The sequence below is a fragment of the Pithys albifrons genome, chromosome 19 (genome assembly GCF_047495875.1).
Source record: "Pithys albifrons albifrons isolate INPA30051 chromosome 19, PitAlb_v1, whole genome shotgun sequence".
Classification (NCBI taxonomy): Eukaryota; Metazoa; Chordata; class Aves; order Passeriformes; family Thamnophilidae; genus Pithys; species Pithys albifrons.
In genome coordinates, this window is record NC_092476.1 from 4,049,528 (window position 1) to 4,074,080 (window position 24,553).

General features: G+C 53.3%; 2 protein-coding genes across 4 annotated transcripts in view; one reads left to right on the top strand and one right to left on the bottom strand.

The window, feature by feature from the left end:
* Nucleotides 1-7,928, top strand: part of DNAH17 (dynein axonemal heavy chain 17) — a 32,187-nt gene extending 24,259 nt beyond the window's left edge. For all 3 annotated transcript variants that reach the window (XM_071573840.1, XM_071573841.1, XM_071573842.1), the window contains exons 65-80: nucleotides 488-692; nucleotides 1,014-1,178; nucleotides 1,308-1,448; nucleotides 1,565-1,735; nucleotides 1,902-2,024; nucleotides 2,165-2,358; nucleotides 2,474-2,622; nucleotides 2,747-2,874; nucleotides 3,143-3,370; nucleotides 3,889-4,080; nucleotides 4,222-4,401; nucleotides 4,727-4,909; nucleotides 5,550-5,732; nucleotides 5,939-6,082; nucleotides 6,581-6,806; nucleotides 7,530-7,928. In XM_071573840.1, the coding sequence (XP_071429941.1) occupies nucleotides 488-692; nucleotides 1,014-1,178; nucleotides 1,308-1,448; nucleotides 1,565-1,735; nucleotides 1,902-2,024; nucleotides 2,165-2,358; nucleotides 2,474-2,622; nucleotides 2,747-2,874; nucleotides 3,143-3,370; nucleotides 3,889-4,080; nucleotides 4,222-4,401; nucleotides 4,727-4,909; nucleotides 5,550-5,732; nucleotides 5,939-6,082; nucleotides 6,581-6,806; nucleotides 7,530-7,777 (2,860 nt within the window). In that variant the 3' untranslated portion in view covers nucleotides 7,778-7,928. The remainder of the gene's footprint in view (nucleotides 1-487; nucleotides 693-1,013; nucleotides 1,179-1,307; nucleotides 1,449-1,564; nucleotides 1,736-1,901; nucleotides 2,025-2,164; nucleotides 2,359-2,473; nucleotides 2,623-2,746; nucleotides 2,875-3,142; nucleotides 3,371-3,888; nucleotides 4,081-4,221; nucleotides 4,402-4,726; nucleotides 4,910-5,549; nucleotides 5,733-5,938; nucleotides 6,083-6,580; nucleotides 6,807-7,529) is intronic.
* Nucleotides 7,245-23,635, bottom strand: PGS1 (phosphatidylglycerophosphate synthase 1). Its single transcript, XM_071573843.1, has 10 exons — nucleotides 23,456-23,635; nucleotides 19,771-19,960; nucleotides 18,590-18,667; nucleotides 17,956-18,055; nucleotides 17,116-17,305; nucleotides 16,603-16,781; nucleotides 15,173-15,706; nucleotides 11,581-11,729; nucleotides 9,449-9,591; nucleotides 7,245-7,711 (listed from the first exon to the last, which is right to left on the bottom strand). The coding sequence occupies exons 1-9, from the start codon at nucleotides 23,614-23,616 to the stop codon at nucleotides 9,472-9,474; spliced, it is 1,701 nt and encodes a 566-aa protein (XP_071429944.1). The 5' UTR covers nucleotides 23,617-23,635; the 3' UTR covers nucleotides 7,245-7,711; nucleotides 9,449-9,471.
* Nucleotides 23,636-24,553: the final 918 nt, after the last annotated feature.

The window sequence follows — 24,553 nt, forward strand, 5'->3', positions numbered from 1 at the left end:
AGTGCCAAGGGGTTTCACCTGCCCTGAGCAACCACTCTTGCCCCAAAATGCTGGTCGATGTTCCTTTGCTGCGGGCAGCTGGGGACCTGATCCTTCCTTGGTTTTGGCCACACTCCTCTGTGTTCTCCAGTGTATGTTCATCCACTGTACTAGATGTGCCTTTTGGGCTGTTCTTGTCCACAGCATGCTGTTCATTTAGTGATTTCAGGACATGTTCCCTAGGGCACCTACCATAAGCAGGACGTAAGCTGGAAGGCGAGAAGCATTCCAGAAGCCATGGGGGGCTGCAGCACAGCAGCCTCCAGTTCCTGCTCCTCCACCCTTGCCCTGCCAGGGCTGGTTTGGCACTTCTGCCCTTGCTTCACCTTCTCCCAACCAAAGAAATTAATTTTGAGTAGCTGGGAACAGCACATGAGCTGATGATATCTGTCTATGATTAGTTACTAACCAGTGTGTGGGGATTATTTTTGTTTAATTAACTGAACAGATATATGAGGATTGGAGATAAAGAAGTGGAGTATAATGAGCACTTTCGCTTGATCCTGCACACACGATGTTTCAACCCACACTACAAGCCAGAGGTGCAGGCTCAGTGTACTCTCATCAACTTCCTGGTGACGCGGGAGGGCTTGGAGGACCAGCTCCTGGCTGCCGTTGTGGCCCGGGAGCGGCCAGACCTGGAGACCCTCAAGGTACAGCTCCAGCTGCTGGCTGGAGGGGTGGGAGAGGCCAAGGCACTGGGGAGGTTTTGGGGCCGGGAGCAGGAGAGCTTTCCTCTGCGTGCTTGCTGCTGTTAGTTGAGAGCCAAGCAAGTCCTGGTCAGGACCCTGTGACTGCAGGTCCCCCATTGTCCCCTGCAGCCAGCGCTGCCCAGGTGGGTGATGGTGGGTGTCAGGAGGGGCCATGTTCCCCCTCCTCTTGCACCAGCACATTGGTGGCCCTATGACAATGACTGGTGCCAGCACTCGATCCTGATCTCTGGAGTGATGCATCCCTGGGCACTGCTGTCACAGGCAAACCTAACCAAGAGCCAGAATGAGTTCAAGATCAAGCTGAAGGAGCTGGAGGACTCACTGCTCGCCCGGCTGTCAGCTGCTGGAGGGGACTTCCTGCGGGACACGGCTCTGGTTGAAAATCTGGAGATAACGAAACGCACAGCCAAGGAAATTGAGGAAAAAGTAAACACGCTGCCCTGGACCTGGTGCCACAGGCAGAGGGACAGCTCAGCTGGGCACCCAGCAGGAGGGCAGGGCAGTGCTTAAGTCCATGCCATGGTTCTGGTAACACCCGCCCCCATGTGCCTACAGGTGAAAGAAGCCAAAGTCACTGAAGTACAAATAAACGTTGCAAGAGAAAACTACCGCCTGGCGGCAGAGCGCGCATCCCTGCTGTACTTCATCCTGAGTGACCTCAGCAAGATCAACCCCATCTACCAGTTCTCTCTCAAGGTAGATGGGGAGTGAGGAGGGGGCTGGTGTGTGCGAGTGGGATGGGGCTGGGGGAGCATGGAGATTCAGTGTTTCAGTGTTCGTGCTGCTGACAAGCCTGCCGGGATCTTCTTCAGGCCTTCAATGGGGTTTTTGAGAAAGCCATCCAGCGTGCGGCCCCCAGCCAGGACACCAAGCAAAGGGTGCTCAACCTGACAGACCAGATCACCTACTCAGTCTACATGTACACGGCACAGGGCCTCTTTGAGAGAGACAAACTCATCTTCCTGGCCCAGGTTGCCTTCCAGGTAATCCCTGTGAATGTCTGGGACTCCTGCTGTACAACACGTGTCTATGTGACTTTAGGCAGGTTGTTCTTACTTCTGTGCTGCTGCTGGATGCTCAAAGCCTCTTGCCCCATGCACTGGGGCTGTAGGCACCAGCTGGCTGTGATGCTGCACTCCCAACTTCCAGGTCCTGCTCATCAAGAAAGAAGTGGACCCAGCAGAGTTGGACTTTCTCCTGCGCTTCCCTTCCAAAGCTGGTGTCACGTCTCCTGTGGACTTCCTGCAGACCCAGGGCTGGGGTGCTGTCAAGGTGGGTCTATGAGGTTTCCTGCTGTGCCAAGCCAATGCCAGCATGGCCACTAATGCAGTGTGTCCGGGTTCACCTGCATGCGGTCTCTGAGGGTGAGAAGAGCCCAGGAGTGATTTAGTCCTTCTCTGCGGAATCCAAAGGCACTCTCAGAAATGGATGAGTTCAGGAACCTGGACAGCGACATTGAGAGCTCAGCAAAGCGATGGAAAAGGTTTGTAGAGATGGAGGCACCAGAGAAGGAGGTACTCCCCATGGACTGGAAGAACAAGTCGGCCCTGCAGAAGCTGTGTGTGCTGCGGTGCCTGCGACCCGACAGGATGACCTACGCCATCAGGTGAGCTGGTGCTCAGCACAGGGCTCTCCTGCAAGAGCCCTGCAGTGTCATTGTGCCAGCTGCACCCAGTGACTGCATCTGTTCCAACTCACTAGAAGGTTCTATTTTTTTGTAGGAAATTTGTGGAAGAGAAGATGGGGAGCAAGTATGTGGAAGGAAGGAGCATTGACCTCTCTGAGGTGTACAAGGAGAGCAGCCCCTCCACACCCCTGTTCTTCATTCTCTCCCCTGGTGTGGACCCACTGAAGGATGTGGAGGCACTGGGTAAGCTGCTGCCCACCTTGGGCTGGCAGCAGCCCCAACAGCTGTGTGGGGCCAGCTGGCTGGAACTGCACAGCCCCTGGCTCAGCACCAATACCAATAATTATGGTGTACATTTCCCTCCCAGGTACGAGACTGAACTTCACCATTGAAAATGGGAAGATCCATAACGTGTCACTGGGGCAGGGCCAGGAGATCGTGGCAGAACAGGCCATGGAGGTGGCAGCTGCGCAGGGCCATTGGGTCATTCTGCAGGTGAGTGGGGGACACACTATGGTGCACCACGGGACGCACAGCCCTGACAGCAATCAGGCACACCAGGGCTCCCAGCCCTGCCAGTGTCCAGGCACACATACACGGTCACCCCACTGGTGATGGCAGTGACACTGCCTGGGCCAGCTGGATGTACCCAGCTCAAGTAGTGTCCCTGTCATGCTGCACCTTCTCCCTATGGAAACACAGTAAGAATTTTGGGGGGTGGGAGGAGGTGAGATTCACGAGGTACAGAGTGTTTGTGTTGCAGAACATCCATCTGGTGTCCCGGTGGCTGGACACGCTGGAGAAGCTGGCAGAGCAGCACAGCACGGACAGCCACCCTGAGTACCGGCTGTTCATGAGTGCCGAGCCAGCGCCCAGCCCCGAGTCGCACATCATCCCACAGGGGCTGCTGGAAAACTCCATCAAAATCACCAGCGAGCCACCGACAGGCATGCGTGCCAATCTGCACAGAGCCCTCGACCTCTTCTCCCAGGTACCGTCCACACTACTCCCCTCCCTCCCACAGGTGGCTCCTCAGGACCGTTCAAGCCAGTGTGTCTGGCTCATGCCCTCACAGGGTTCCACAGGCTGAGCATCTTTATAGGGGTGTCACTGCAGCCAGAAACACTGTGCCCTGAGCAAGCACCTCCTGGAGTGCCTAGAGCCCCCATTTCCCAGGGGTTTAAGGGGTAACCAGAGCTGCCTGAGGGCTCCCAACACACAGAAGTGCCAGATTGTCAGTGCCTTTCCTGAGACTGAACCTGGAGCTGCTGCAGTTTTACCATGAACAAGATGCCTCAGCTGTCAGCAGGGCATTGGGGTGTGGAGTCCTAATTCCCTCATAAACAAATGACTGAAAAGGTTCCCAACCAGCAAGGCATTAAAATACAATTTTATGCCTTTTTTATATAATAAACACCTTCAGTTCTCCTTTGCCTGTGAACATTCTTAACTAGAGGAGCATCTGATGGCAATATTCACATGCAACCCCCCGTCACTGTTCCTCCACAGGAAACTCTGGAGCAGTGTAGCAAAGAGACTGAGTTCAGGTGCATCCTGTTTGCTCTCTGCTACTTCCACGCAGTGGTGGCTGAGCGACGCAGGTTCGGCACCCAGGGCTGGAACAGGCCATACCCCTTCAACAGCGGCGATCTGACTGTCTCTGTTAACGTCCTGCACAACTACCTGGAGGCCAATGCCAAGGTGAGGGATGACCATGTGACTGCTCCACAGCACAGCCCACAGGACAGCTCAGTCCTGAAGCCATCACTCTGCGGCCCTGTGGCTGCCTGAAGGACTCCCAGGAAGCTGCACAGGAGCTCCAGCTCGAGCCTCTCCCCACAGGTACCATGGGATGATCTCCGGTACCTCTTTGGTGAGATCATGTATGGAGGGCACATTACTGACGACTGGGACCGCCGGCTGTGCCGCACTTACCTGAGCGAGTATGTCCAGCCTGAGATGCTGGAAGGGGACACATTCTTGGCCCCGGGATTTGCGGTCCCTCCCCGCTTGGATTACGAGGTAAGAAAGACAAACATTGCGCTTTGCTGTGGAAAACCCCTGCTCTGCATAAATGCACACAAGTCTGAATTCCCTGACATTCACTAAAGGGAGCTTAGGGAAAGAGTGTCAATCCCCTGGAACTAAATAATTAAAATAATTCCTGTCCCTGGGGCAGGAGGGGAAAAACTTGGGTGAAACATGAGTCAAAAAACAGCCTCCATGAGCGTAGGCAGGTGCTGTGAATGGCCCCCTGCGGGCAGTGATGGGTTTTCAAGGCTGCAGGGAAATTTGGGCTTCTCTGTCCATACCTGCCAAGCTAACACCAGCCCTCCCCTGCGCTCAGGCCTACCACACGTACATCGACGACAACCTGCCCAGCGAGAGTCCCCACCTGTATGGCCTGCACCCCAACGCAGAGATGGGCTTCCTGACCATCACCTCGGACAGGCTCTTCCGCACGGTCCTAGAACTGCAGCCCAAGGAATCCGAGGCTGGCGGAGGCACAGGTAGCTCCCGGGAGGAACAGGCAAGTCAAATCCTGTGTCTTTACAGCAGAAATTAACAGATTTTTTTTAAATTTGTGGAGTTTTTTAATTATGGAGGTAAAAAAGCCTTCTCAATGGTGACTATTGAGAGGCCAGAGGGTGGAGGACAGATGCAGGCCCAGAAACAACAGAGAGAGCAAGAATCATACAATAAGGATAGCAGAGGGAGGCAATTCCAGCCCAGCTGTGCAGAGGCTGCCAGCCTGGGGACAGTGGCACTTACAGCAGCAGCATCACGGTCAGGAAGGTCCCACCTTGATGGGGCTCAGATGCACCATTGGCAACATGTGGCTCACAAGGGGCCTCTCAGCAGATGGAGGGAGCTGGGGAACCTCCATTCATGATGGCAGATTTAAAAAATAAAGGCTTCTTCCTGACTGCCTGTCCTTACATGGGAATTTCACAGCCTCCATGGCCTCAGCTCTTACTTTCTGGGCTATCAAAAAAGGTACAGCTTTTTAAGACCCAAGAGCAGTTAGTAACAGAATGGAGCATCAGTTACAGAGGAGGAGGCACAGGGATACACCAAGATAGAAAAAGAAAAATCTTACCAACTTAATTAACCATGAACCTGCAGCATTTTTCCCTGGGTAAAAGCAGTTTATGGCATTCTCATTCCAGGTGAAGTCAGTCCTGGATGAGATCCTTGGGCAGCTGCCAGAGCCATTTAACATGGCGGAGCTGTTGGAAAAGGCAAAGGAGAAAACCCCGTACACGGTTGTTGCCCTCCAGGAATGTGAGAGGATGAACATCCTGACCTGTGAGATCAGACGCTCGCTGAAGGAGCTGGACCTGGGATTGCAGGTATGGAGCAGGCAGCTGCCTGGATCATTTCCCAGGATTTCCAAAGCACTGTCTGCCCTTGCTGGAGCTCTCGCCCACAGCTCTGTGCTGGGTGCAGCCAGCCAGCCTCAAGCTCCTGCTCCCCTCCATTCTGAGCCCAAGCACATCTCCCTGCCTGTTCTGCCACTGCCTGCAGGTGACACTTCCTGGGTTTTTCTTTTTCCAAGGGAGAGTTGACGATTACATCAGAGATGGAAGAGCTGGCAAATGCTCTCTTTTACGACAGTGTTCCAGAATCCTGGACACGCTATGCCTATCCCTCCCTCCTCAGCTTGGGAGCCTGGTATGCAGACCTGCTCCTACGGATCAGGGTGAGCAGAGTTCATGTGACAGTCAGAGCCTGGGACATGGGTGGGTACCCCAGACATCAGAACTCTCCCCAGCTGTGCACTGGTTTACTGCTAACTGGTTTATTTCTCAGTATCACTTTAAGCAGCCTGAAGTACCTGAAAGGGGCTGTTCCCCTAGGGCTGAGAGCACAAATCTGACCAGGGTTCCCATTACAGTACATCACTGTAGCAAAAGAACATAAGCTCCCCCCATCACAACTCTGGATGTCCCAAGAAAAAAATTAATAAAACTGGCTTTGTTAAAAAATAACAGCACTGCAAATTCAGCTTCATTGCTGCAGGGGAATCTGCTGCTTATTCATCCCACACCCCCTCCAGCCAGTCACCCCTCCTGCAAGATTACCTGATGCTTAGGTTAGGCACAGTAAAGCATCAGCTTTGTCAACACTGTTCCTGGCAGTGTCCTGGGGCTCACAGCCCACCCTCCACCCTGAAGGACTTTGATGGTTTATTTTCCAGGAACTGGAAGTCTGGTCAACAGACTTTGTGCTGCCTGCAACAGTGTGGCTGGCAGGATTCTTTAACCCCCAGTCCTTTCTCACGGCCATCATGCAGTCCACAGCCAGGAAAAAGCAGTGGCCACTGGATAAGATGTGTCTGGCAGTGGATGTGACCAAGAAAACCCGCGAGGAGATAACATTTCCACCTAGAGAAGGCTCCTATGCCCACGGGCTGTTCATGGAAGGTAAAAACTGCATCTTTGAGATGTTTTACAGATGGAGCAGGCTCAGCTCAGACCTTCTCCCTCCTGCAGCTGAGCAAGTGTTGGCACTTGCTGGCCATTCTGCCCTGCCCAGGTCTAACAGTAAATCAGTGTGGAGCCCTGGCCCCAGGCTCAGACACCAGCTGAGGGCAGCACTGCCTGGATCACGCAGCCTTTACAAACCAGAAACTCCTGTTTTGGCAATTCAAGCTGCAGCTCATAAACCCCAGGGCTGGGATGGTTGGAGCTACAGGGCTCTAATGATTAAATATCTCACATTCTTATTTGATGCATGAGTAAGACAAATTGATAAACTCAAACCTATAATAATTACTGCTGAAATGAGGGGGAAGGGAGCAGTTCAGCAGAGGAGCTGAGGAGTCTGCTTGGACAAAAGCACAGAGCACACAGGACAGCATGTGGTAGATCCCACTATGGCCATTTCACCTTCAGCTCTGCAATTCCCATGCAAAGCTGTGCTGAAGGGAGGGGTGGGGACAGAATTTATTCATACATCCCACACACAGTAAGGCAAACGCAGTCCTGGGTCACAGTGAGATGAGGACATGTCAGCCTTAACCACTGCTGAGCCGCTCTACCCAACCTTCACCCTCCAGCTCCCGCCCATCAGTTTCTGAACAAAGCCCCCAGTGAGAGGCCCCAGGGCAGCTCTGAGGGTCACCCAACCCCACGGTCATGTTGCAGGTGCACGCTGGGATGTCGCCGCGGGGTCGATTGCTGACGCGCAGCTGAAGGAGCTGATGTCCATGATGCCGGTCATCTTGCTCAGAGCCATCCCTGTGGACCGCGTGGACACCACCAACGTCTATGATTGTCCTGTCTATAAGACACGGATGCGAGGGCCCACCTACGTCTGGACCTTCAACCTGAAGACAAAAGAAAAAGCTGCCAAGTGGGTCCTGGCTGGTGTGGCTCTGCTCCTAGAGCCCTGAACTTTAATGTCAATGGAAATCAGCAAATGCTTTTACTTGTAAAAGCCTCCAAGTTGTGTAATTCGGTCTGTGTTTGTACCGGGACCGTTTTAAACAAAGTATCAATAAAACCAGTGCTCAATAAGACCCTGCTCTTGCAGCACACAGAGTTCTCAGGGCAGACACTGGTTTTCCACTGGTGGTTTCTGCTGCGGTGCTGGTGGGGAGCCAGACCACCGTGGGAAGCCGAACGGAACAGCTGCACACAAGTGGCCAACTCCTTCCCTTCTCCTGGCTCTCCGTCTTCCCACAGCTCTCTGTGTGATGGCTCAGCGTGAACCGAGCAGAAATTCCTCACACTCCCGCACAAAGCACGTATCTGGCTGAAGTAGACAGGAGAAAAAAGGTGCAGATTTGGCCCACTTCACCCACACTCCACCCCCACAGACCAGAGAAGGTCCAGCTGCAAACAGATCACTCTCTGAAGTATGTTATTTCTATTTCTACAGTAGAGAACCTACTCTGTCTTTTCTTTACAGCAAATAGTTGTATCAGCAGTAACACATTAGGGTGAGTAGCTCTGCCATGGCCCATCCTTTTAGCATAAATGAATTCGCCAAAATCCCACCCCATAATATATTTGAACAGTTAGTTCTAAAATACAGTTGCCTAAAGCTTCCCTCACAGCTCATGGTCAGAGAAGCCCAAAGAGCAGGCACAGAGAGCTGCTCATTCCTTTATAGAGCAGTGGCATTTATCACCAGTTATCACAGCTTCACACTTACCATCAGCCTTTCTTAGGCTGATTGTTTGTGGCAGTGCCAGATCAGAACTCCCTACTCACATCCCACCAGTGATACAGGGCAGCCCCAGTCTGCACTCTCACATGTTTTTACCTGGATTCCAACCACTTTCTTTGCAGGATGTTAGTTTGACCCTCTCCTTCCACCAAGTCACATCCTAAACCCACATCAGCACCAAAAGTCTTCTGCCCCTCCACAACTCATGAAAGTCACTCATAACATATCGGAATGTAACGGAGCTGGCACGCTCCACCAGGGAGGGGGGGCACAGTTAACCAAGTAAAAAGGATGTGGGAACTCAAAGCATCCCAGGCACACACACACCGGTGCCAACTGCATAGCAACAGTCCAAGAGTGATGTTCTGAAGCTGAGAAGGGCTCAAGTCATGGGGCAGTTGAACAGCCAGAAAATCCAGGACACCACAAAGCAGAAAAGCAAAACCAACTGCCCCTGTTAACCAACATTTACAGGGGCAAAGCAAAGCCCAGATTGAATACAAAGACAAAACATTTTAGGTATTCCAGCAACATTTTCTATTGGCTGGTCAAGATAAACACAGTCCCTCTCCACAAAACTCTGAAAGGGACATTTCAGAAATGGGAGTTTCATTTCCATGCATGGAAAATACCCCTATAAGGGTCATGGGAAATACACCTGTATGGGTTCTCTGTCAGTGACCCTTCCAGAAATTTTAGTACATGAAACTCAATCTGGACATGAGTACTGATGCCAGTCCACGGCAGTCAGCACCCCAGAGGAAATGAGAGGTGCCTGGTTTTCCCCACATCATCTGTGTGTCCATTGTCTCTTTCTTCCACATGATAGAGCACTGCAGCTATTCACTGCAGTCAGTGCAATATAAATTCCCCATAATGGCAGTAAACTCACCCAAAGCAGCAACTTTTCTTCTTTCAAAAGAAATTCTTGATCAGAGGTGTCACCAGCTTCACCCACAGCTTTACATAACGATTTGGCTGCTCAAACGTTGATGTTGAGACCACACCTGAGCAGAGGTAAAGCTGTTCCTGCTCCTGAACAGGGAAAGAAACATCATCACAGTAACTCCCAAGTGTTAAATTATGTAACGGTCTTTAAGAGAAGTGAATTCTCATATAAAGCTGGCCAGGGATCCTGCCAAAAGGATGCATCATTTCTCCTCAAGAATTAGCAATTTAAACTCTTCAGAGAGCCAGGGCAGAGGGTTTTGCCTTTTTGTGCCTCATAGTTGAGAGAGCTGAGCTTCAGTTTCAGAAAACTCCTCAATCCCTGGCTGTAATTGCCAGAAAAGGAAACCTCACCCAAACCTCCCGGGACCAGCTTACGCGGCTCTTTCTAGACACAGCTCAGGCGCCGTGTTTGCAGATGAATGTGCAGCCGTGATCTCAGCTAAATTACCAGAAACACTCGGGCCCCCGCAGCGCGGCCCCGCTGCCGAGGGAGGAAATGAACCACCCTGCTGATAACACACGCTCACAGCACGTGAGAGCAGTGCTCTGATCACAGGTAAGTGGGTTTGTTAGCACAGCCAGACAGGTTTCAGGATCTGCAGGCAAACAAAGAGCAGAACAGGCCCTGGAAGTCCGTTCATCATCTTTTTTCATTTGTGAAACTGTCACAAACAGCAGAAAATACCCCGCACTACTCAAATTCAGGGTGGAACAGGGAAGCAGGAACACCAAGAAAATGAACAAACAACAGAAGGAAGACATTCGTATGCCAAAGCACCCTAATTTCAGAGCCCCCCCCAATGCCCCAAGAGCTCTGCTGCTGTGTGGATTCTGCTCCATGGCTGCACAATACAGTGAGGTCTGAGTGCTGGAGGCAAGGCCAGTTCCCTGAATCAAGCTCAGTCCATTCAGAGGAGCATCCAGACAATCCAGGCCACTCACATTTCTTCCCAAATCTCAGCACACATTTTTAAAATGGAACTGAATGTTACATAGACAAAGTGATTTCATGGCAGCATCCCAGGAATGGATTAAGTCTTCTAAAAAAGACCACAGAAAGTAAACACCCAGGCCATCTCAGAATCAGCTTCCAGCAATCGGGAATGGTTCAAAGCCCTCTGAATGAGATCACTGCATTTTCTCACTGTGTGAGAAAATTCCTTTGTGTCACATTTCCATTGATTCTCCCCTTCCATTAGAAATAAGCAGAGGCAAGATATCAATTGAAATATTCAAGCAACTCTTCCAGTAATAGAATTGGTTTTGATTAGATACACTCTGACTCATCCTGGGGAAGAGCCCTGATGCAAGAGGGCAATTCCCATTGATCTTGCAGACAGCTCTGCCAGGACCTGCTTCACAGAGTGCATTTCTGAGGTCCCCAAATCACACAGAGGCACCACACAGCTCTACACTGTAGCAGAGCACTACAGGAGAAAATTACTTAGGATATTTAGTTCGAGCAGAAGACTCAGAGTTAAGACAGCTGGAGAACCAGGCAGGATTCAGAGCAGGAGCAGAACTGCTGAGCACTCCAAGCTGCCGAATTAGAAAAAAAAAGCACAGAAAAACCCTGGGACACTGAACATCAAACCACAGAAAAATGTTTTTGTCAATATTATCTAACGTCATATTATTACTCCAAGTATGAATTATGTCATAAAACTTCATGGGCAACCCAACCAGCCCAGAAAACCTCTTCTAGTCCAACCTCAGCCAGTTCCAAGGCCTGGCCTCATTACCCTGGAGCACAGCATGGCCTTGGCAATGCCCAAATGTTGGCATTAAGGCCCAGAAGGTGCAGCACACTCTCTGTGCATCCAGCCCCGAGCACTCACGGGGTCACTGGGGACACATGTTCCTTCCTGTTATGGCCTCATTTCCCAGCACTGGACACTCACAGCAGGCAGCTCATCAATAGTGACTTTACTGACAGTTCCTCAGGAATGCCAAAGCTCCAGCAGGTTTTGAGTTATTGTAGCTGGAGGTTTTTATTGCCACTTCATCAGCAGCATTCCCTGTGTGACCCAGAAGCACAACATCCCCGATGTCTCTCCAGAATCCACCACTTACCTGATGGAGCTGCTGCTGTAAGGCTTTATTTTCTGTCACTATTGCAACCTGGGCTTCCAAGTCACGATGAACTGATCGATACCCAAAATTCGGAGAGCCAATCAGGGTCAGGCAGGGCAGGTCGCTCCCTGCCAGGTACAGCCAGAGGCCTGTGGGAAAAATGAGAGCAGAGAGGTAGTATGGCAGCCCGAGGGAACACCTAAGGTGGGCTCACACTGTCCCTTCACTCAGAGGGAATTAAACGTACATCACAGATTCTATACAGGATTCTGAGAGTAGAAGGCAGCCCGGCAGGGCCCGCAGGGCTGTGACACTGCTTGTGACTCATGGGGTTGCCCACGCATGGCCCAAACTGGAGTGCCCTGACCGGGGGTGCAGCACCCTCAGAGCACCCCAGGGACACACTGCCCCAAACAACCCAGGACAAGTCCTTGTCAGTGTTAGAGGCTGTTTTGCACCATGGCAAATCCCTGACACTAACAGAAGACAAACAGCTTTTCTGTGAACAAACCAGCCCCAGAGCCCCAGGCAGACAAGCCAGGTCTGTCCAGCCTGTCCCAGCACTGCTGCCCAGTGATCAACCCCCTTCTGAGGACTGTGACATGAAGAGGCATCTCCCTCCTCTGACAGATGAATTCACATGAAATAGAGACTCAGGAGAGAAGTGCAAATTATTTCACTCCCTCACGTCCTGAGGAGCCACTGGGGTTGAGATCAGACTCTTGCCAGGGTACCTGGCCTCTGTGGCCACTCACCACCACAGCTCCCACAGCTCTGCCAGCACAGAGAGCAGTCGGGACACAGCCCAGGACAGGTTTTCAAGGGAAAGATAGAAACAACATGTTATTGTCAAACACACCACTGCAGCAGGGCAGGAAGGAACAGCCACAGAAGAGCTGGGACTGCTGCCAAGGAGAGCCTGCATGGCCACTCTGTGCACAAATGGAGCCGGGAAGCATTTGCTCTCCTCAGCACTGCCTTGGGTGGGTCCCTGATAGAGGCTTATCCCCATAGCCAGTCACAAACTGCAACAAAGAACCCGTAGCATAAAAACCACCTCAGCCTTAAAATAGCAGCAGGTTTCCTAACTCAGGCCCAGAGCAGTTCCAAGAATGCCTTGAGTAAGACGCTGCCGATTCACCAGCAGTTCCTGTAAGCTCCTCCCCGCCCCCACAGCACACACTCAGGGAGCTGGCACTGCCCTGAGGCCACAGCACCTTCAGGCTCACCCCACCACAGAGGGGGCGCAGAGCCCACTGTGGGCTCCGGGAGCCACTGGGAAGCACCCACATGGCACAGAGATTTGGCACATTCTGTCACCAAACAGGACCCTGCCAGGAGCTGTCCCATGCCTCACCAGCTGCTGGCTGAACCTCTGCCCAGGCAGCAGCCACGAGGAACAGGTTCCTCACCTTTCCAAGTGTCCTGTGGCACTGGTTTTATGGCCACCTGGCAGGATCTGCTCAGTGACTCACCTTTCCAGCAAGGGGAAACACAGTTTCCCAGCTCCAGTCAATAGCAGTAACAGGATTTATCTCTCAGTGCAGAGCCAACTGTCCAGCACCCTGCCACTGGCATTACCTTGGAAGAGACCCTGATCCCAAGGGACACACCCATGTCACTCACACCACCACACGTGGGAACACGGCAGTGCACAGACAGGCTTCAGGATGTCACACCAGGACAGCTGCTGGCAGTCTGCTCATACAAGCAACATGGCTGTGCTGTGCTCTGCTACCCCTGTACAGCACTGAACACAGATCCCTGAGGACAGATGCCCCTGGGGACACACCCCTTGATGATCTGTGTGCAGATATAAACACATCAAGGGGAGCAGGAGGGGTTTGCTGCACAGCTACAGTGTTTGGGGTAAGTCAGTCAAGCCACGTGGGAGACTCAAAGGTGCCTCATATCTCAGACCAGAGAGGAAAGCACCAATGGGCACTGTTTGCTGCTGGGGATCTCATGTCCTTAGGCAGGAGCCAGGTTCCATATGCACCATGTGCACCTGCTCTTCATATCTCCAAGGCTGCCTCCCTTCGCTCTTTCCTCCTTGCCCTCATCTTGAGACACACACACCTTGTGACCCCTGCAGAAGGAAACCCGGTGAATCCAGCATGTGCGAAGGGCAAAGCATGCCAGAGAAGGAGCTGCACACTGATCCTCCCAGCACTCCAAAGGGGAATGAAAACATGGAGCAAATGTCTCCAACTGTTCCTCTGGCAGGCAGAGGAGGTGCTGACCTCTGAGCCCTGCAGCTCTCTCAGTGAGCACCACACAGCACAGAGAGCCCAAAGCACTGCCCCAGGAGGCACGGCTGGCACAAACACAACTGATGGCCACGTGCACTTTGGTAGCTGGGAAAAGCAGCCCGAGCTTCCGAGCTCAATCCATGCCAAATCACATCCTACTGGGAGTCAGCAATGCCTGCCAAACACAGAACCTGCGAACCACAGGTTGCCCAATTAAGTGCTTCCTGGAGGACAAGGGACACCCCAGGTGGGCAGGTAGGGACCTCTCTCGGGCTGCCCTGCCAGACCTAAGGGTTTCCTTGTGCTGAGTTTCGAACAGCACTGAGGAAGAGTGCAACACCCAGAGCTGTTTGTGGTTTCAACACAGAGGCAGCCCTTAACACCTGTGGATTTTTAAGTCAAGAGAAGGCCAACTCAGCAGCTTTCCCTCACCACCATCTCTGAAGCCTTCCTCTGAGTATCCATGAGGAAAGCAGGGAGATGAAGGCATTCTCACAACCATTAGGAGCTGCACTCCAAAACAGGAACAGCAGGAGCCCCAGTGCTCCAATCACAGTGAAAATACTCCAATCACAGTTCAAACGCTCCAGTTCACAACTCAAACACTCCAAACAAGCACTGTGCTGAGCCTGTGGGAGCTGGGCACACTGTATCCAGCAGGAATGTGGCGTCTCCTATGGAAAACCCTGAAGACAGCATTCATTAACTCACTGCATCTATTAATCCATGCTCCTTCCTCAATCCCTTCCCTTCTGGTTGTCCTGACTCCCAGATGAACATGCCACAGTTCCTCACATGCTGCAATCCCCTACATGCCATGAATGGCAGCTGGTACAAATCCCCCATACCTGCTGCCATGAGAACACAGCAGCCAGGGCTGCTGGGGTAGGAACAGCTCCCCTCCTGCCTCTGCCCCAGATCCCACCTCCAGGGTCCCCAACACAGCCTGCGCTCCTGACGGCTGAAGCCAGACCAAGGGATATGAGAAACTGCATCACAGCCCTGACTGCATCATAAGCATATTCAAATGCCTCTTTTTCTTTGCATCACATTTCTCATCCAGGCAGTGCCTCAGTGCCACCACAGGGACAGCTTTTTCGTCATCCCTGGGACTTTATCAAACCAGAAATCCAGAGGCAAGGTATGACTGCACAGTTGTCCCCCAAACACAGTTCAAACACTCCAGGTTTACGCAAGCAAGTTGTTCAAACCTTGGAGGAGTGTTTTGAAGGTTAAGCCCAGACTGGCATCCAGCCAGCCTCTCGCTCCTTGCGCAATCCAAATGCCCAGCTCTCACACACCTCTGAGTGAGTCCCCTTGTGGTGATAAGGACATCTCACCTTTGGCATGGAACGTCCACCCGGCACGGGAGTACTCCTGCAGCTGCACCCTCTCCTGCTGCTGCAGGTAGCAGACCTCGCTGTAAAACTGGTGTTCAATGTAAACATAGGCAGCAGGGATGGCACCTGCCACCCCTTTGGCACCAAAAAACCCATTGACCTCTGGTGAGGCCAGGAGGATCCGGTACTCAGCCCTTGTGCCCAGGATGAGGTCCATGTAGGCCTGTGTCAGGTTGAAGTAGCCAGTGGTGAGGTATATCCTGGCATCCCGCTCAGCCTCGGTCAGCAGCGTCTCTGTGACCATCTCATCTATTTGAATCCCAAAAGGTTTCATTTGGATTAAGGGATAGATCCAAGTGTCAGGTTCTGGTTTCAAACTCCCAGATGCTTGAGAGCCTTGCTGGGATAACAGGGAGCTGCCTGGATGGCTGCTGTGGAATGTCTTTGCGTGAAGAAGCTCTTGCCGTGTTCGGGCAGAGTTGATGACCTCCATGACCCTTTGGTTGGCGATCTCACAGTAAGCCACCTTGTCTCCTGCAGGAAAACCCCAAGAGATGGTGTCTGACACCTACAGGCACAGAGCTATGTGTCACCTATTACATACCAGGAAAAACTACTGACAGGTCACCCATACAGGAACAACAGGAGCCAACACAGAACACACATGACTCTCTGTCCTAAGGCCCAAACCAGCTGTTTCAAGGTTGGCAGAGCTACATCACAGAAGAGAAATATTCAGCGACCAGGAGCAGCCTGAAAAATCCTCTGAGAAAGGAAAGGATGAGGACAAGGCTAAACTGGAACCAAGAATGAGCTGGAAGACACAAAGAAACCCCCGCCCCCAGCCTGAGGTTACATCACCCAGCAGTGCAAGGCCAGGACAAGACCTGATGACGCAATCAGCTTGGCACATCACTGCCCTTCTCTGCCCACTTCCACACTTGTTCCCAGTCTTCCTGATCCAAATCCCATCTGATTCCAGGAACAAACTCTACTATAGAAGAGTAACTGCCAACAATAGCACCACATTCATGAACCCTTCAGAACATGCACACCCAGAACAGCCGGAATTGCAGCCACCAGTATCAGAAAAACCTCTCAAGTAACTTAGGTTCTTGTTTAAGGCCAAAAGCAGCACATTTATGAGGAAGCACCGAGACAGTTGCAGTTACTTCCAGCCTCTGCAGGCCATGCCAGATCAGCCTGTGGCAGCCACTGTGCTAGTAAAACTCGGATAGACCTAGTCTTGAAACTTGAGCAGTCTTGATTTTAATAGTAGATGACACAAAATGGGACACCCTGTTGTCTGAACAATGGTCAGATATTCAGTAATTCCCCAATAGATAGAGTTCAAGTCATTCTTAAACCCTGGCAGTCGCTCCCTTTCTCTGGATCCCATCACTCAACCAGGTGAGAGAGCTCTCTCCTACCTTGATATGGGTGTACCATTCCCTCCATCATCTGGACTGTATCATCCTGCTGTAACTGCAGGGACACGTCTCCAATCGCGTCCACAAGCTCTGTGAAGAAGTCTGCGATCTCTGGGGAGTCCTGCAGCAGGACATAGCGGTCCTGCCGGTTGGTGAAGTACTGATCACTCAGGTTTGCACTGGAGAGAAAGGGAAGAGCTGAGTTCACAGTATGAGCCCAGGATCCTCAACCCCCAGCCCAGGCTACAGGACTCACTCTGCAATAACTGCACTAAAGCACAAATTGGCCATTTCCTTTGGAATCTCAAGGGATCTTTCTTTTTTCCCTTTGAGAAAGACTCTCTTTCATCTGAGGATCTCATACAGAAGAGCTACAGTTGCTCTCCTGTCTCAGAAGAGCATTAAAAGGATCAAGAGGGAAAGTCCTGATGTTCAGGCAACTCCGGCAGCACAGACACCCTGCCAAAATTGCAGCAAAATGAATGTGCCAGGGCCAGAGGCAGCAGAACTCACCCGCTCAGGATTACATTGTCATCAAAGAGATACAACTTGATGTGCTGTAGACCAATGGTCTCATTGAAACGCTCTGGAATCAGGAGCCGGAGAAGTCCACGCAGGTTTGGAGTGTGGAAGAGGGACACACGGATTTTCTCAGGAAATCGCTGCAGCAACGGGATCAGCATTGTCCGAGAATTCTTCCTGCCTGAAAGAGAAGTTTCACACAAGGATTACACAGATGGGACACACCATGGCACAGCTCCTCAGCCAGTTACAGGGTGAGCACACACACCATCCCATCTGCTGGCTCTTCAGTGGTTTTCCCTTCTGTTTTTTTTCTAAATCATTTTCATTTACACTAAGTCAATATAGAAACCGACATCCAGAACTGTAAGTTCATGGCCTTGGAATCAGTCACAGAGCAGGTCTGACACCTTTCAAGCTTCTTAATCAAGTCTCACCAGCACTGGTAACACATCTGCAAGAGTCACTGCAGAGGTTCCTGATTCAGTGTGCTGCTTCCAGTAATTCCAACAATTCCCACTCTCCTTTCAAAATGAAAATGTAAGTGAGCATAAGGGATAAGGGCAAAGCATTGACAAGCAAACCAAGCAAGAACACACAAGTTGCACAGAGCAGTTTGGCCCTTCTTGCTCCTACCACCTGTTCTTGGAAGAAAAGCTGTTCGGCTTGAAGATTTGCTGGGAATGTACAGTTCTGGAATACAAAAGGCCAATACTGAAAGGTGATTTAAGCGAGTATGTCCAATTGGCCAAGACAGCCTCTCTGAAAAAAACTGTTTCTCCAGTCCAACAGTAAAATCAGGCTCTGACAAAAGCAAAGCACAATGCCTACCCCGGGATCCCCTGGTGTAGTCCAGGAGAATGGAAACTCTGAGGTCAGGCGAGCTTTTTGCTTGCAGCGATTTCTCCAACGTTTCCTCTAAGCAATCCACCTGGAGAGAGAGTTGTCTCCTCATTACAAAAGCAAATAAATCTTTCCAAGAGAAGAGCTCAGCATCAGGAGGCCTGGCCAGGACAGTTCCCATGTCCTGGTGTGAGTCCTTCCTTCTCATGCCAAAGAGAGTCAGTTCAGCTTTTGCATCTGCCACTCTGGCAGTCTCCACCAGCCTAAAGCCACAGATCAAGGGGCCTCAGTTTTACATACCCGCATTCTTCAGGCCTCCCAAGAGCAACTAATGTTGGCAGAAAAAATCCCAACATCATTCCCAAAGCATGGATTTGCATCACCAAGACAAATCTTGGTAGGAGTTTGCTGCAGATGCAGTTTTATTCTTTAACTACAAGGCTCTTTGTCACATGCAAATTCACATCCTGTGTGCAAGCCCAGACAAAGCTGGGCACAAATTCCGTGTAGGCTCCATCCACCTGCCAGGGAATTTGCATCCTAACGTCAGAACCTGACCAAGGCCTTCCACATCCCTCTCCGGTAGTCCCTTCCTGCCCTTCCCAAACCCTTCCACACTCACCAGCTCCTGCTCAAGAATCCCTGTTCCCAGGTACAGTGAGGCCATCACCACTCGCTGCTTGGCTGCTTTGATCTGCGCCTGGGGAGTAGCAAAAACCAAGTTCAGTTTCATGCTGGGTCCTGAGGAGCCACCGGGCCAGGCTGTGCCGTGTTCCCCCACAGGATCCCATCAGCCACTGGCCAGGCTGTGCCGTGTCCCCCCACAGGATCCCATCAGCCACTGGCCAGGCTGTGCCGTGTCCCCCCACAGGATCCCATCAGCCACTGCCCAGGCTGTGCTGTGTCCCCCCACAGGATCCCCTCAGCCACTGGCCAGGCTGTGCCGTGTCCCCCCACAGGATCCCATCAGCCACTGGCCAGGCTGTGCCGTGTCCCCCCGGAGGATCCCATCAGCCACTGGCCAGGCTGTGCCGTGTCCCCCCACAGGATCCCATCAGCCACTGGCCAGGCTGTGCCGTGTCCCCCCGGAGGATCCCGTCAGCCACTGGCCAGGCTGTGCCGTGTCCCCCCACAGGATCCCATCAGCCACTGGCCAGGCTGTGCCATGTCCCCCCGGAGGATCCCGTCAGCCACTGGCCAGGCTGTGCCGTGTCCCCCCACAGGATCCCATCAGCCACTGGCCAGGCTGTGCCGTGTTCCCCCACAGGATCCCATCAGCCACTGCCCAGGCTGTGCTGTGTCCCCCCACAGGATCCCCTCAGCCACTGGCCAGGCTGTGCTGTGTCCCCCCACAGGATCCCATCAGCCACTGGCCAGGCTGTGCCATGTCTCCCCGGAGGATCCCGTCAGCCACTGGCCAGGCTGTGCCATGTCCCCCCACATGATCCCATCAGCCACTGCCCAGGCTGTGCTGTGTCCCCCCGGAGGATCCCGTCAGCCACCGGGCCAGGCCAGGCCAGGCTGTGTCGTGACCGCCCCAGAGGATCCCGTCAGCCACATCTCACACTGGGTCCCTGGCCACGAGGGAGGAAAGGGTAACACGTGGACAGCAACAGCTGAAACATTCAGGTCTCCAGAAAGCCATAGTAGCACCATTGCTGCATCCAAAATTCAAGGAAAAAACCAGTGCTTTCTGGGAACTGAGGAACTCATTCCCTGCAGCTAAAACTGTTTCACACAAAAGCAGCTGCAACACCGTGACTGTATCAAAACCATTCCCACAGCTTGGAGCCCATGCCTTACCTTTAGGAGTTCATAGAATTCCACTGGGGAAGAAAGAACCTTGACATGCGAGCTGGAGATCCCAAACTCTGGGACCAGATTCCTGATCCACTGGAATCTGTGTGCTCCTTCTGGACAGAGAGAACACGGTGGGGCTGTGATCACTGGAACAGGAGGGGTGAGCAGCGGGGCTAGAAGAAGCCATGATGATCTGTGAAATGCAAGATGGAGAAATTCTTTATGGTGAAGGGTCTGCTTCTCACAAAGCCTTCAAGGACGTAAAGAAAGTGCTGCAGTCAGGACCAATACATGGCAGGGATTCACAACTGCAAGAATGCCTTTCCCTTCCCATTACCCCAGCTGCATCACCAAAGCCAAATGTAGAAACAGAAACACAGGCAAAAAGTGGGAGAACAGATCTGAACATCATCAGCTCTTTCCCCAAGCTGGCAGAGAAATGAGGAAAACCAACTTCCTCATGAGGACAATGTGAGAGAGGAAGGAGGCCAAGAGCTGCAGAAACAGAGGGACTGGATGCTCAGGTGTCTGGTGGTGCTGCAGTGGTACCACCTGTACCCAGAATCAGCCACTTCTGAATGACCTCCATCACACATCCATTAGCTTGGTCATTGTCAACACTCCCTTCATGTCCAGCTTCACTCTCAGCTGGGCTGAAGTTGTTCCTGTTTTGGGTAAAATCATTTAAACATCACGCTGTTCTAAAGAATAAAATGCCCCAATCCCTCACTCTTATCCAAAAATAACCCACAGCACACAAGGGTGCCCAAGTTCAAGCCACAGAAAAGGCAGGGCAGTCACACCTCAAGAATGACCCACCAAAGGAGCGAGTGCCAGCAGTAAAGCACAGGAATCACCACAGGATCCATCCCTCTCGCCAGCATTCCACACAGGTACAAAAGAGGATCACAACTTCCCTTGAAAACCACACAAAAGCTGTGACAGAAACAGCAGGAAGCTCATTCTTCAAAAAGACATTTCAGAACAAATTTAATTCCTTTGAAGTCACTTCAGGAAAGAACCAGCTTGCTGCCAGCATCACGCTGGGGGTGACAGGAAGCAAGTGGCAACTTCTCCTCTCCAGAGGTTTCACACATGCAAATTCATCCAGTCATACAATAACCCCCAGCAGGAGTCTGTCCACATGACAAAACCACATTTCAACACAATTAGCAGCAGCAGCTCCCATGACATCCAGGAATCCATGAGCAAGGGACTGAGCTGCATCCCCGAACCCGGCAGGAACTGTTCGGTCTGCACACCCTGCCCGGGGCTGTGGGGACAGGACGGAGGGGCTGGTCCCCCCCAGGAATGCCAGCCCCAAGACAGCAGGCAGCCACCATCCTGTGGCCCATCCTGACAATTCCACTGCCACCACACACCACAAAGAAACTTGATTACAACCTTTACCAGAATTTGTTATGAGGAACTTTTGGGTTTTACCACAATCCAGAGCCCAAATGACCAGAGATTCCAGGAAGATGATTTCACTCATCTGGTTCATGATACAACCCTGGATCTTCACAAGATTTCCGAACACCCTTACAAGGAAACCAGTTTGCAGTGGTGTTTCCTGGAAAATCCACAAGTTTGTCACTGACTATTCATCGCCACCAAAATCTGAGTCAATCTGTGCAGGAATTCCTGGGATGGCGGGTTTCAACAGATCATGTGGATGGGCTCAGCCTGCACACCCAGGAGTGGCACAGAGCACCAGCACAGGCTGTTACAAACAACACAACTATCCCCTAAAAGGTGCCAAAAATATCAAAGCAGAACAGGAACACAAGAAGTATCACTCTTCAGGCACATTCTCATCAATCTCTTCAGAGCCTGAGCAGGACCTTCACACACCTTTGCTCACCTCACATCTCACACAGGGAGCAGATTCCCACTGCTCCACCCTCGGGAGGCAGCACGGCCCACAGAACGGCAGGGATTGACACTGGATCCAGAAACACAGGGTTTTAAAATGCCCCAAATGCCTGGCCCACAGAGCAGTGGCACAGTCAGGCTCTAACCTGGCCCTGCGGGTCACAAACAACCTTCTCTGGAATTATTCCCAGCAAGGAAGCAATGGCAAATTTTATGTATTTTACACCAACAATCAACAGAGATGAATATTGTCCCCATTATGCCATTGGCCAATCCAATTACACTTCCAGAAGCCAGATCAGTGACCAAGCAGACACTTTCCAGAAACATGATTCCCAGAAGGCATTTCCTGGCAAGGCCTGTTGGAATTGCCAGCCCCACCTGCCTCCCTGCCCACCATGGCCAGAGCAGCTCTGGGGGCTGCAGGCAGCGCTGGGCTGTGCCTGCAGAGTTTGGAGGAACATCAACCTGCAGCACCAGCACTACTTTTGTGCTTCTGAAGGTCTGAGCCTTCAGATTAATTCTGTTCAGTCCAATTGATCCCCTCTAATTCCATCCTCCAGGTATTTTGGTGTAACTTGCAGTGTCCCTACACTGTTTGATCTTTTAACCCAATACTGAAATTTACACCTTATTCAGGGTTGAGAGCCTACTCCCTTTTAGAATTATCAAAGAAATCCATATTTTGCTCCAGCCACAGAACCACTGGCACTGCCACAATCAGCTCCCAAAGCAGCAGGTTGTACACAGTGGGGACCAGCTCAGCAGCTATCCCAGTACCACCAATCCCTCCAACCATGCACACACAACTACCAGAAACCACATAACATTATGAAGAAATCATCAAAATTCCACACTGTGACAAACCAAGTTTCAGAGGAACAGAAAATGGGGCGGGGGGAGACCTTCCCATCCCTGCTCCACATCACTGAGTTAACCAAAAAGAGAGAACGGAACCAAAAGGAACCACCTCAGATCATTTCTGCGTAAAAAGCTGACCCTAAATAGAAATGAGGGATTTTTTGGTGTGTGCTCTATTTTTAAAGACGTGGGTTTAGTAAGAAACTCACAACAGAGCTGAAACTCTTATTCACTATAAAACCTCATCTGCAGAGCCAGAGGTGAAGTGAAACTGCGGGACACGGCTCGTCCTTCCCCCCACGCACTTGTCACCACCCGGGGGATCTGCACTGCCGCTCTCGGAATCCAGGGGCCGCTTTCCAGGGCTCAGCGCACTTTATCTGCGCTAAAAATACTGATGAGACCAAGACAGAAGTGTGGAAAGAATTTCCTTGGCTTAACCAGGAGCACAGAGCAGACTGCTGATCCAAGTGCTCCAGCACAGAGGTGGCAGCCGCGGGCAGTGTCCGTCCCTCAGCGCTCCCCGCACGGCTCGGCCCCGCTCAGAGGGCACCGACACCTGTTCCCTCCGCGACCGCCCGGCCCGAGCCCAATACCCAAACCCGCGGGCTCGGCCGAAGGGAGCCCGGCCCTGGGAAAAGGGGAATGTCGGCCAGCGCCTGAGCGCCAGCCAAGGAAATCCGAAATAAAGCTCAGCCGTTGCCCTGAGGGCGACCGGACAGTGCAGCGGCCTAAAAGGGTCTGCGGGAGCAGAGCCGACCCCGACCCCAGGCACAGGGAGCCGGGCCGCCCCTTCCCCCTTCCGCAGCGTTTCCAGGGGGCTCGAACGGCCCGGAAAGGGGAAGCGGCGAGCGAAGGAGTCCCGGTAACGCGACACGGACCGCAAGCGCGGCCTAGGCCTCCCGCTGCCTGCCGGCCCCGGGGGCAGCCGGAGGGCCAGGCTGGTCCTTACCTGCGGGCGCGGCGGTCGCGGCCGCGGGAGAGGCGGTCGGAGAGGCGGCCGAGCAGCGCGGCCAGGCCGAGGCGGCCCCGGGGCAGCCAGGCCGAGAGTCGCCGCCACAGCGCCGCGCCGCCCGCCGCCATCGCCCGCGCCTTCCGCTTCCGCGCTGCCATGGCGACACCGCCTGCCGCTTCCGCTTCCGCCTCCCCCTGGGGCCCGGGCCCTGCGCGCCCGCCCCACCTGAGCCCGGCCTGGCCCGAAGCCCCGGAGTCCCCGGCGTTCCCGGCATTCCTGGGATCCTCGGCAGCGCCCAGCCCGCGGCGGGCCGGGAAGGGGCTGGGAGACGCTCGGGAAGGGCTCGGTGCCCGCCGGACCAGGCCAAGGATCCGCCGGTCCTCGCATACATGGGACGGGCTCAGGCAGAGCCCGAGCCCGAGCAGTGTTACCTCTCGGTCTCCCTTCTGCTTACCCCAGGGCAAGCCGAGAGGCTCCGAAGGGACGGGCGCGGCTCCTGCCGGCGGCGGAACCCGCGTTCGCCGCCCCTCGGGACGGTGGCGGAGCGCCCGCACCGTCCTTCGCTCCCCGCGGGGTTCGTGTCCTCCCTCGGCGGGCAGGGCGAGGCGGAGAAGGAATCGGGGCTGTCACCGTGGGGTCTCGGAGCCGCCCCGGCCCTGCCCCGGTGTCCCCTGCCCACCCCGGCAGCTCCGGGGCTCGTTGGCATTTCAGAGCAGCCGGTTCGCCCCTTCCCGGAACTGCCGCGCTCGGTCGGTCCCTGCCAGGCAGCGGCGGCTCCTCCGGGACAAATTAAACTGTTTAAAATAAACCGGTGGAACGGGCCTGGGCTGTGTGCGAGGCCGAACAAATGCAGAGAAACCGGGCGGAGAGGGGAGCGCCGGCCCCGCGGGCGGAGGGGTGCGGAGCCCCTCCGAGCGCGCCCCTGGGTCCCGCAGCGGCCCCGCCGAGGAACCGGAGCGCGGTGCGAGCTGCGGAGCCGGGAGCCCCCGCACGGCCCCGGGAGGGGCGCCCGGCCCGAGGGTGCCCCGCGGGTGCCCGGCACGCTGGCCTGGAAATGGAGTCAGAGCTGGCCATGTGGGCCCCGCTGCCGATGCC

Excerpts from the sequence above, each read along its gene's own strand:
- PGS1 (XM_071573843.1), bottom strand. The coding sequence starts at position 23,616 with ATGGCAGCGCGGAAGCGGAAGGCGCGGGCGATGGCGGCGGGCGGCGCG. Across the intron at positions 18,056-18,589 it reads GGATTCTTGAGCAGGAGCTG|GTGGATTGCTTAGAGGAAAC; the intron begins GTGAGTGTGGAA and ends CTCTCTCTCCAG. Across the intron at positions 11,730-15,172 it reads GTGGACGTTCCATGCCAAAG|GCCTCTGGCTGTACCTGGCA; the intron begins GTGAGATGTCCT and ends TTTTTCCCACAG.